This window comes from Lipomyces doorenjongii (assembly GCF_038497915.1).
Source record: "Lipomyces doorenjongii strain NRRL Y-27504 unplaced genomic scaffold V1508scaffold_42, whole genome shotgun sequence".
In the NCBI taxonomy this organism is placed as follows: domain Eukaryota; kingdom Fungi; phylum Ascomycota; class Lipomycetes; order Lipomycetales; family Lipomycetaceae; genus Lipomyces; species Lipomyces doorenjongii.
The window spans coordinates 20,949-32,274 of NW_027118109.1; the positions used below are offsets into that span (position 1 = coordinate 20,949).

At 46.6% G+C, this 11,326-nt stretch overlaps 3 protein-coding genes across 3 annotated transcripts; 1 reads left to right on the top strand and 2 right to left on the bottom strand.

Annotated features, from left to right (window-relative positions):
* Positions 1-554: 554 nt before the first annotated feature.
* On the bottom strand, positions 555-2,795 carry V1508DRAFT_197503 (alpha-amylase). The gene is made up of 2 exons (XM_066936185.1): positions 2,295-2,795; positions 555-2,240 (listed from the first exon to the last, which is right to left on the bottom strand). Exons 1-2 carry the CDS (start codon positions 2,593-2,595, stop codon positions 1,051-1,053), a joined length of 1,491 nt encoding a protein of 496 aa, XP_066794574.1. The 5' UTR covers positions 2,596-2,795; the 3' UTR covers positions 555-1,050.
* Positions 2,796-4,407: 1,612 nt separating this feature from the next.
* Positions 4,408-6,629, top strand: V1508DRAFT_197698 (major facilitator superfamily domain-containing protein). Its single transcript, XM_066936186.1, has 2 exons — positions 4,408-5,703; positions 5,753-6,629. Exons 1-2 carry the CDS (start codon positions 4,663-4,665, stop codon positions 6,374-6,376), a joined length of 1,665 nt encoding a protein of 554 aa, XP_066794575.1. The 5' UTR covers positions 4,408-4,662; the 3' UTR covers positions 6,377-6,629.
* Positions 6,630-7,076: 447 nt separating this feature from the next.
* V1508DRAFT_462997 (uncharacterized protein) lies at positions 7,077-8,602 on the bottom strand. Its single transcript, XM_066942853.1, has one exon. The coding sequence runs from the start codon at positions 8,512-8,514 to the stop codon at positions 7,279-7,281; it is 1,236 nt and encodes a 411-aa protein (XP_066794576.1). The 5' UTR covers positions 8,515-8,602; the 3' UTR covers positions 7,077-7,278.
* Between the last annotated feature and the right edge of the window lie 2,724 nt (positions 8,603-11,326).

Genomic DNA, 11,326 nt, shown 5'->3' on the forward strand with positions numbered 1-11,326 from the left:
TAATCTAGAGGTCAATATTCCATTTATCCATGTATCCATTCCATTATGATCGAACATCAATCACTGCCAGTGCCGTGCACGACATTTTAGTGTTATTATTTCTGTTTATATAACCTAAGCATATATATTATAAGGTACCACAGTCTTAAGTGAAGTAAATTGTACAATGTGCACGGCAAGTGTTTAAGGCATTTTCGATGGTTAAAATCGTTGTTGGTTCCGAGGAGATTGTACAGTAGAACCGATACCGCGTAAAGCCGATGGCAAATTTTACAGCCCCTTCGTATCGGCTCAGTCTTGAAATGTCGGCTCAGTCTTGAAATGGAATTTCTAATTAGCCCGAATTTGACAAGAAAACAAATCGGCTTACACGATTATCGGTCTATATCGAATTTGCGCGGCGAGTCCTTACGATACACAGTGTCTGTCTCTGAAGCTTAGACGCGCTTAGAAGCCAGGCTCAAGACTTTACTATCTGATATATGCGCACTCGCAGGTCGCAGGTCGCAGAATATGCCACTTTAAGTAAGTCAGTAAGCTGTACGTCAATGATATCTAAGTACTAAGGATCGGCGATGCACTATTGCCCAGGCACGTGCAATAATGTCTGATCTTGAGCTGTAAGTGAGGGAAGATATATTTAACGCGTATGTCCCAAGCCCTCTTCGTGCGACAAATCATGGCTTGAAGATATATGAGCTACCAACAAGACAAAACGGAGGAGACGAGTATCAAACGAGACTGTTCCAACTCACTTTGTTCCCGTCATCGATAATCCATTTTAAAAATTCGATAATCCATTTTAAAAATTCGATAATCCATTTTAAATATCAGTTTTTTATCTGTAGTCTAGATGAGTAGTTGATCCTTGCACGACACATGGCATAACATATACATATGCGTCAATTCCATCCCGAGACAACGCCATTACCACATGTAGGTTGTAGACTTATCCCCTTATCGCACAATTTACATCATGACAAGTACCGAGATTACTAACGTCCCCCGACCGCAAAGTCATTGAAACTCAGTTCACTCTCAATCGGTCATCTAAAAGCAGAACTTCCTCGCGAACTTGGTGTTAATCCATATCCTCGCTTTGCCGGCGTTGCCCGGGCTGATAAACACGCCGTTGCTGCCAACATGCACCACATCGCAGCTCACCAAGTCCGTCAATGAGTTGCCTGCCTTAAACTGCGAGCCTGAAATCGTATAACCATTGTCCTCAAGGTGTGTGCCGGCGTTGGTAAGAACAGCTACCAAAAGTCCTCGTTGCATAACCAGGTGTCGGGCGCTCGAACCTAAAAACACAGTATCCTCTGAGTAGAATGCGTTTTTGCCAGTAATGGACGCAGCATACTTGCGTATTGAGTTCAAGCGCGCGATATAATTGTACAAAGGTGCACTGGTGTTGTAGTCAGATGACCACATGGTCTCCCTGTTGATAGGATCATACCCCCCATTGAAACGCTGTTCAAATCCGTAGTAAATAACGGGGATTCCGGAGACAATGAAAAGAAAAGTGGCAGCATTTTCGTCACGCAGAACATCATCGCCGTGGCCGTCTCCTAGGTAACTCGCAAAACGCGGCTGGTCTTGATTGTCGAGAAAGTTTGTGAGAGCATGCGCATCAGAGAAGGTAGCCTGCTCGCTCTTTACAACGGATACGAGGAAGTCAAACGTAGTACGGCCCATGAAGGAGTCGATAAGGGCATACCAGAGAGGATAGTTGATAGCACTGTCGAGTGGTCCTTGATATTGCGCAACGTACGGAACACTCTCGTTGAGCGCCTCACCGGTGACGAAGACCCCGACCTTCTCCTGGAACTTTGAAAGTGACGCTTTGGGAATGTGGCGGGCAGTGTCTAGACGGATGCCGTCGATATCGTATTTCATGACAAGGTCGACGACGCTTTCAATAAGAGGATCCAGGATGACATCGTCGTCGTTTTTAAGATCCGGCAGTACTGGCGCGGGGTCGGTGACGAGCCAACAATCTTCGATAGACGATTGGTTGGAGAAGTCGATGGCACAAGACTGGTGGAAGGCACTGGCTGTATTGAAAGGAGAAGGGAATAAGCTGTAGTCGACATCTGTAGAGCCGGTATTCGATGCGAAGTGGTTGATAACAACGTCCACCATTAGGGACATCCCTCGGCGGTGGAGAGAATCCGAAAGACTTTTCAGATCCTCTGGCGTCCCAAAATGGTCGTTGAGTCTGTAAGGATTATCTCCCCAATCTATGCCTCAGTTAGTACTGCTCCGAATCAGTTTGACAGACAGAAGGCTCTCACATCCATGGAACGCATATCCCCAGGTGGTATTGACCTCAATATTGTGAATAATGGGCGAGATCCAAATAGCGTCAAATCCCATATTCTGAATATAGTCAAGTTTTTTCTCTAGACCTTTCCATGTACCACCGCAATAGTCTCTAATCCAGCACTCCGGAGCCGTGAGGTTCGTCGTCGCGAAACGGTCAGTGAGGACTTGATAGATAGAAAGCTCTTTCCACTCTTCTACAGTCTTGGCCTGCACTATTGCAATGAAGACGGCGACAATACTAGCTAGCGCTGGCTTTGGAATGGCGAGCATGGCTGGATGGCTGTTTGCGATGGCAATATCAATTGGACAGGAACCATATTGCCAGACGGACGGGAACGCTTACGTCCTTATAGCCATATCGAAGACCACTACAAGTCGAAGTCAGTAACTTATCCGGTTTCCAAGCTTCAGGACTGATGATCTTCCTTCATGACCCCGGAGGGTCGTACCTTTGAGGTGTGTTCTACGGAAAGGTACCATCCCCGCAAATAAAAACTTGGTCAACGCTCGGTTTAGGGTTATTCATTCCGGCCTGCCGCTCCGCTCTATACACCCGGTCACCCCCGCCAGTGTGCAAGCGGTTTTAGATAGCCTGCAGCTGTCCTTTCACTAAGTGCCTGAACAAGCGTAGACTTCTAAAGCATTTCAAATTGAAATTATACGTTTCTCAATGATCGTCACACTCCTATATCTCGCCCCCTTTCGCTTTAGATGGTTTCGTGAGGCGGTAAGACCATACCCCTCTTTGTATCCCTCGCCTGTTATATTACCTTCGCTGAGCGTTAGTCCGAGCCAAACAGTGAAAATATATCGCCCCGTAAAAATGTTGTCCCCTAGAGAGACTTTGAAGCAAGTCGTTGCTCTGAGCCAAGCAATTGAGATAGTAAAGACGAGTGTTCCCTTCTAGCTACAAGCACGCAGCATCTTCACTGCGATTAATTTCACATACTTTCGCGGAGACAATCGTTCCATCGTAAATCATTCATTCAGGATCGTATTTACCGGAAAAGGACTGTCAACGAGATCGGAAGTCAGCCGCGGCAATTTCGCGTAAAACGATATTCCAATCCACAAACCGCCACATATGTCCGGATTATCCATTAACTCTCGGGACCGGATGATGTGATATATCCTCAGTCGGATCGGCACCAGTCCGGTTCGTTCTTCACTCCGCGTGCGGCTTGCCGACTCAACATTAAGGAATAATGTGAGTAATACTGTCATGATATGACCGAAGGTTAGCGTCCCGTCAGCGTTGAGGCTGATGGCAGATATGGCGGATAATCGAATAATTTCCTATTATGAAAATCAAGATGGTAGTTGAGAGCGGAGCATTTTGGGTCAGGTCCTATGGGCCCAATGGTTCACAGTAATGTAGCTGAGGAGTGTATATTCTCGAAATGCTTATAGTTCCGCATCGATATATTATACATTGTTCGATTTTCATTCTAGTTATATATATAAACTTAGAGATTCATATCTGAGATTTGAAAAACTGGACTAAATTCCTCGGAAGAAAGCTAACAGTCACATCAGGCCGGGAATGTTGAGTGAGTGCGGCTCAGGCAGCGTGCGGCATGCCTCAGTGCCGCTTTTACATGGCCAACCGCGAGAAAAATTGCGTGTTACAAAGATGCGGAGTTCAAATGGATTATTTAGAGGGCAAGTTGAAGTACGACGGTACTGGTTATTTTATAGGTGTTCGACTGACACGCGCTGACATCATATTTATATTCCTGTTCCGGATGGCAAGCAAAGTGAGCTAGATTTTATTTACTGTGCCGCCGGCAAAAGCCAAGTCATGGGGCACAATAGGGTCAGGAGAACCCAGAGAGAAGCTATCAGAGTTTGGAGCTTTGAATAGGCGAAGCCAAGATGTAAGCGACATCTCTGTTTCACTGGGGACAACGGCCATTGTGCGGACTTACGACACGTAGGGTATGTGGCCACACTATGATGGAAGAGGAACATAACAATGGGAGATGGTGTAGGGTGCACTTAAATGGGAACACACCCTGAACGGACTTGACGAAGGACTTTATTTGTTGCCGGAATAAAGATTGCCTACTGTCCTAATGGTGCTAGCCGAATCTTGTTGCCCGCATTAGGAGTGTGAGTCTTGCTTTTACTTGTTGCGATCTGATAATACTTTGCTCCTCTGATATCCAACAATGATCAGCAGGTTGCGCGCCGACCTTGCGGCAGTATTTACGATGTCTCCGGCGGAGTTACTGGCATTTGCTGTCTCTTGTTCGACTATATAATATACTCGTATACCAATTACCATTACATATCTGAACTTGTTCTCTTCTGTCCTGTGGCGCACCATAATCCGATATGACAGACCTCGAGAGAAATGGTAGCGCCAAGTCTGCCGACTACGACAGCGCAGACACTGGCGATGCCTTGACCGATGCGCTCACAAGGCAGCTCTCGCAACACGAGCAGGTGCTTAACCGTGTGCGGTCGGACAGATACGTCACCAAAGAGACCATTGGTCCTGACGACACAAATGACCTGGACCTAACGCTCTCAGGTAAGCCTCTGCCGCCATTTGGAGGTGGTCGGGCATATCCACCTATGACTCCATCTCGCGAGGCTTACGTTGTTGGATTCGACGGCCTGGATGATCCTGACCACCCGCTCAACTGGAGCAGTCGCAAGAAGCTGAAGATCACGGGCATTCTTGGATTCACAACTATGGGTGTTGGCTGGGGCTCGTCGATTTTCTCCGCTGCTACGCTGCAAGTTGCGGAGAAATTTCATGTCGGTGTAGTTGTCGCCATTCTTGGCATATCTCTCTATGTGTTTGGCTTTGCATCGGGCCCTCTATGCTGGGCACCATTGTCAGAGCTGTACGGTCGTCGCTTACCAGTCCTACTCGGTGTATTTGGGTTTTCAGTCTTCAATCTCGGGGTAGCCCGCGCGTACGACGTGGAGACTATTATGATTTGCAGATTTTTTGGCGGGTTCTTCGGGGCGGCATGTCTGGCTGTTGTACCGGCTACGTTCAGTGATATCTTCACCAACGAGTGGCGTGGAAGTGCTCTTGTCTGCTTTTCCGCTGCAGTGTTTTGTGGTCCGTTAATTGCGCCCGTTGTCGGGGGATATATAGTTAACAGTTATCTGGGCTGGCGCTGGTCAGAATACATCACGATGATTTGGGGATTCTTTTGCTTTGTCTTGATTGTGCTTTTCGTTGAAGAAACATACGCGCCAGTGGTACTTGTGAGCAAGGCGGCGAAACTGAGGAGAGCGACAGGAAACTGGGGCATTCACGCGCCTCTGGAGCAGACTGAGTTGGATTTTAAGGGTCTGATTGAGAAGAATTTTTCCAGACCACTCAAAATGCTCTTTACCGAGCCGATTATGTTCCTCGTATGTCACGTTGTTACTACGAACTGGATTTCATCTAATGTCCGGACAGGTTACTATTTATAATGCATTCATTTACGGCATCTTGTATCTCCTCCTCGAAGCCTACCCAATCATATTTGTTAAAGGCTACGGTATGTCTCCTTCCGTCGGCGAATTACCATATATCGGCATCATCATTGGCCAACTAATCGGCTGCGGAATCGTCTTGTCTTTCGAACCGATAACCATCCGGGCGATAAAAGCAAACGGCAACAAGCCCGTCCCAGAAATGCGTCTCCTGCCCACAATCATCGGCGGAATCCTGTTCCCAATCGGCATGTTCTGGCTGACATGGAGTGGCGCATACCACGAACACGTTCCATGGATCGTCCCTACGCTCGCCGGTTTATTCATTGGAGCTGGCATCGTGCTGATTTTCCTCACCTTGCTCACCTATCTCATTGAGTCGTACTTGATATTCGCGGCATCAGCGATGGCGGCAAATACATTTCTTCGATCCGGATTCGGCGCTGGCTTTCCCTTGTTTGCGGATGCTTTGTTTCATAATCTCGGAGTGCAGTGGGCTGGTACTTTACTGGGCTGCGTCGGCATCGTGCTGATGCCTGTTCCGATTCTGTTTTTCATATACGGCAAGAGATTGCGTAAGTTGTCGAAGTACGCTCCGGATCTATGAGAAGTGGCCAGGGCTGCGGAAACCTGTGTGAGGGATGTACTATATTTGATTTACCGTTATAGATTAGTCGACCCTTTGCTGACAAAATATCTCTGCTCTGTCAGGACTGTGGCAGATGCGGATATCCGCCAAATTTTCCCATATCCGCATCCGCCATTCGACTTTTTGAAGTTGGCAGATATGTATCCGCCTTTCTATCCGCCTTTAAAAGTTTGCAAAATTCATTAGTTAATAGTTATTATATATCTAATTTCTTTAAAAATTTCGCAGAGTTCACTAACATAATATTTGAATTTCCTAAATGGACTTACTGTATGTAACGGACCCAACTTATTTGGTCGGTCATCCCCGCTACATGTGAGCGTGATGTTACAGACTCTTCGGGGTAGTGCTAGGATCCCTTACCTTAACTCTGTTATAATTGATTATTTTTCATTTTAGAGAATATACGAATTATCCGCCTATCCGCCTACAGGCCTGTTCTCTGTAGATTTATATGTCCGACCATGCGTGCAGGCTCTAAGTTGCGTTTTATTGTAGTAAGCACACTCGGGATTCGTAGACTGCATATTGCTGCCGGCCAAGGTTCAGGCCACGAGCTAATTTACCCGGTCTTACACCAATCTTTGGCCATATTAACTACTGTTAAAAGGCTTGTCCATGGAGAAGTCGCATCAACATGCAAGGGCTACAACTATGGGGTTAGGTTGAAACTCTATATTTGATCAGTCTAGTATATCATACCAAAAGTCATGCAATTCTCGTGAATACATAAATAATGCAGAAAACAAAATTTTACCCAAATCCCAGTTAAAAAAAAAATTTAGCACTAATAACTCTTCCATGAAACCCAATATCCCATTAAAATCCATCTAAACCAATAATCAAGAAATTCAACACGACTACTCAAAAGTGACAGTGTCACTCGCCGGGAACCAACTCGAGCTGTTGTCCTGATACGTGTAGGATAGAACCAGGTGCTTTCCGAGATTGCCCTCGTCCCCGCTGTAGTAAACCGGAGTTGCCTGACCACCATAGTTATACCCGTTGCTTCCATCTTTAGTCTTGACGATCTTGATAGGGGTTTTGTCCCATGGCCCAACAGGAGTGGGCGAGGTGAGTGCCCAGAATGTGGAATCCGCAAAGTTCGAGAAGAACACGAGGAGGTAGGCGTTATGATAATCTGACCAGAAGACGTTACCGGTCGAGAACGGCAACTTGCCGACGATAGCAGCATTGGCTTTGTCGCGAACAGTTCCATCAGGCTCTTTTGATGTCCAGCTCTGGCTTGAAGATTGCCAGTATTTCCAGGTGGATTTGTCACCGACAGTGGCTCGCGGTGCAGACGCAACATGGATATCATATTTCTCAGAGTTCGGGTCAAGTGCATAGAGGTAAAGAGTTCCGCTCACATAAATGGATGCGAAAGCACCGTATGGGTAAGAAGTATTGCTGTAGTAGAGGAACTCCTGGCGCGAAACGATCAGGCTGCCGTTCGCGTCGTCGTATTCGTACTCTGCTAGTGTGTATCCGAGACTAACATATTTGCCTAAACCATAGAATTTCACAACATTCCAAATGTGCCACGAATGTTTTTTGTCGATCGGGATGCATGGCCCATATGCCCAGAAAGCGTATCGGGCAGTAATATCGTACTGAATCTCGGCCTCGCTCTCAGTCCAAGGGATAGCAACGGTGACATCTCCTTCGAGAGTGATTGAAATATCGTTGATATAGGACGGACTGCTCACATCAGTAGCGATACCGACGGAGTTCGACGCCGCGCCAATAAAAGTACCATCTTCTTTATACGCAAACGTATCATCAAAGAACCAGAAAATTTGAGAGCCGATCGGGCAAACACATGGCAAATCGCGATTAATGTGCCACGGCGAGTGCGGGTCATGAATGCGGCCATTGGGATGGTGGTGCTTGACTTTGAAGTGATCCTTCTTGCAGGATCCTTCAGCCTCGTACTTTGTGCTGCTGGTCTTGAACTTCCCATCTTTCGGGGAAGGGACATCGAATGATTTTTGAGCAACGACTGAGGGCTTGGTGTTCTTGTCGCGTGGCTCAACCGGCACGGCTGTAGTGAGCACAAGCAAGGAGAGAAGGCCGATGGCAAGCTTGAACTGCATGGCGACTGAGCGTATCAAATGACAGAGAAGCGAAAGAAGTGAAATGCTGAAAAGCAATAGGCCACAATGGAGACTAGAATCAAACAGATGCAGAGGAGAAGTGGGCTGGCCCCAAACTTTTAAAGTCCAGGCGGCGAAGAGCATCAGGAGATGATAAAGCAGGTGCTGCGTGATAGGCACATAGGGAGTATGGGCCAGGGGGGTGGATTGTAGCAGGCACATTGCCAGGTGGGCTATGGTTTAGGAGATACCCTCGGGTCGCTCCGGCACCTCAGCAAAGTCGAAGAACAATTCGAAACGCCACGATGACGGATTGTAGCGAACACTTGAATGAACGCGCCAAGTAAATAGGGAGCCAGGACCAGGGGTCGCCGCATCTGTAGATGCATTTGGCATGCAGGGCCACCATCAGCGAAAACTCTCCTGCCAATTCATAGATCACGGTACACTTTCATGTCACGGCGCTCGCATGCAAAACAACTAACCAGTTCAGTCATATATCTCCCAACCACCAAAGGTACGACATATTTGTAAGCACTTATTGTCCAAATTACACATCCATCGGTAACGACAGACGGGCCAAGTCATTCATTGCTCAACGGAAATGGTCGATATCGATACCACGCGGACATCACAAGTGCAGCTGTTCGAACTCATCCAGCCGTCAAATGATGTGTCTTATCTGAAACGATGTGAGTTCTGAGGTTTAAGTTAATTGATTGTACCAACATTGTATGTTGAAAATTGTAAAAGTAGGAGATCATCTCTGGCTACCGCTACACCAACTAACACACCCTAGACCCTATTAAGCTGTCGGAAAAAAAAAATAAAGATGAACAACGGAACGCTACGACGCAGAGGTCGGCCAAAAGTTGTCCGCGCTAAGAGCCAAGTCACAACGTACCCTTACTTCAGACGCACGGAGGTGGCCGCTCGGCAATCTCGAACTAGTACACTTGTGTAAGCCATAAGCCACAAGCACGACAACATCGGCACAAGGTACCCCCTCTATTCTTCTCACGGAGACTGGTACCTCAGTCAGACACAGTCCAAAGCAGACACTGAGACAAGTTTACACAATCATAAATGTCCCAACCACTGGCCAGTCTAAGACACTATCTGTAGATTAGCGAGAACTCAATAAACCGATGAATTGGCCGAGAGTCTTGTGAGAGTGATGATAGAATTTCTAAGGAAATACTTAGAGAAGACTGAGGTATCTATTCACGTTGGGTCCGATATGCGATGCCTCGAATGCCACCGTGTTGGACTCAGCCAGTTCTGGGGTGATCTATTAACAAGCCGACATGGAATTGGATTGATGTGAGTTGTTGCATGGCATGGGGTAGGGAAATTCCTCAGTACCTGTGATTAAACAATGCGGGAAGCCATATAAGGTTTGTGCAGCCAGGGACAACACTGGTCCAACTACTAATTAGTTCTAGTACCCTCGAGAGGCTGTCGATCGTCTATTATAGCTGCTCCATTGATACCATGCAGAATGGCGTCTGAGGACCGGCGGCCCACGGCGGGATTCGTTGTACCCAGCTGGGCATTGTGGTGTATATTAAGGCGAATCGGCAAGCGTCGAGTGTAAGATGATCCTTGCGATATTTTCCTCTGCGCAATGGATAGCAGTAATGTGCAATACTTGATTGAGCCAAAATACATATTGTTACGACTAACAGCTGATATACAAGTCACAAGTGTAATTTCTGGCCAACCATTGTTTAAGCCAATACATTGGAACATTCAGTTTTTCTACTTTAGGTCCAAACTCTGATCACAGCTAATTTTCTGAAAGCCAAGACGACAAATGCCGATATTCCGTCATCCGTGATGGGACCCTCGTTTTGTTCGTCGCCAATTCAAGAAGACGAACAGCTCATTAATTGGGACTTTAAAACATGGTCCAAACAAATCGTGTACTGTAGCCTGCATCTACAGGTCTTTTGATGTTCGTGGCAGCACGGACAATATCCCTTTACAATTCGAGCATGGATCAAAAAGATTTTCAAATAATTCCCGCGTAACCAAAATATCCGAGCATGCGTTATATATGCAAGACAGGTGCAATTATCATGGTACAAAAGTTTAGTCTGATGGACCAATTATATCAAGACTGTTGCCACAGGTAGGATCAAGACAGTCGGCCAACTACCCTAACCCACAGATAGATCCTGCCAAGAGACGCACACCTCCTTGCAGTCTTCAGGAACTTTGTGAGACTGTGAATTGGAAAACAGAGCCTGTTCTGAAACTAGCGTTACTGTTTTAGTATTAGTGCCTCTCAATATCAGCAGACCCAAAAGTAAGGTTAACTCTGCCTGCTACCATTTGTTCCGTCCCGGAAACTTCCTTGTAATTCTCAAGGGACACACACTGTGACTGTGTTTCGTCCAACGGCATGATATCGAAATCCTGGGAAAACCTGCATTATGCTGTCTTTTCTATAGGCCAGCTAAATATTTTATCTACCGCCAAAAAACAATCTTCGCACTAGTTAGCCCGTTCCAGACGTTGGGGATTTCACATTCCAGTCTCTCACCGTGATTAGCACTCTTATCTCCCACCTGTAACTCTGCAGCCAGGCGGCTTCGAACTTAAGTATATCTATTCAACTGAGGGACTTTCCCTTGAACATATATATGTAATCCATTGTAGACTGGCACTTTGAAACATCAAGGACGAAATGGTCCATACACAAACTTTTCAAAATTGCGGTTCCCGCCATCTCGTTTCCAGTATTTCGGTCTGATGTTCAGCAGAAAGTATCGCACAAATGCATCACTTCCAACACCACGGGATAATT

Coding starts and splice junctions, on each gene's coding strand:
- V1508DRAFT_197503 (XM_066936185.1), bottom strand. CDS start 2,595: ATGCTCGCCATTCCAAAGCCAGCGCTAGCTAGTATTGTCGCCGTCTTC. Junction 2,241..2,294: donor GGGATATGCGTTCCATGGAT/GTGAGAGCCTTC, acceptor ACTGAGGCATAG/ATTGGGGAGATAATCCTTAC.
- V1508DRAFT_197698 (XM_066936186.1), top strand. CDS start 4,663: ATGACAGACCTCGAGAGAAATGGTAGCGCCAAGTCTGCCGACTACGAC. Junction 5,704..5,752: donor CCGAGCCGATTATGTTCCTC/GTATGTCACGTT, acceptor ATGTCCGGACAG/GTTACTATTTATAATGCATT.
- V1508DRAFT_462997 (XM_066942853.1), bottom strand. CDS start 8,514: ATGCAGTTCAAGCTTGCCATCGGCCTTCTCTCCTTGCTTGTGCTCACT.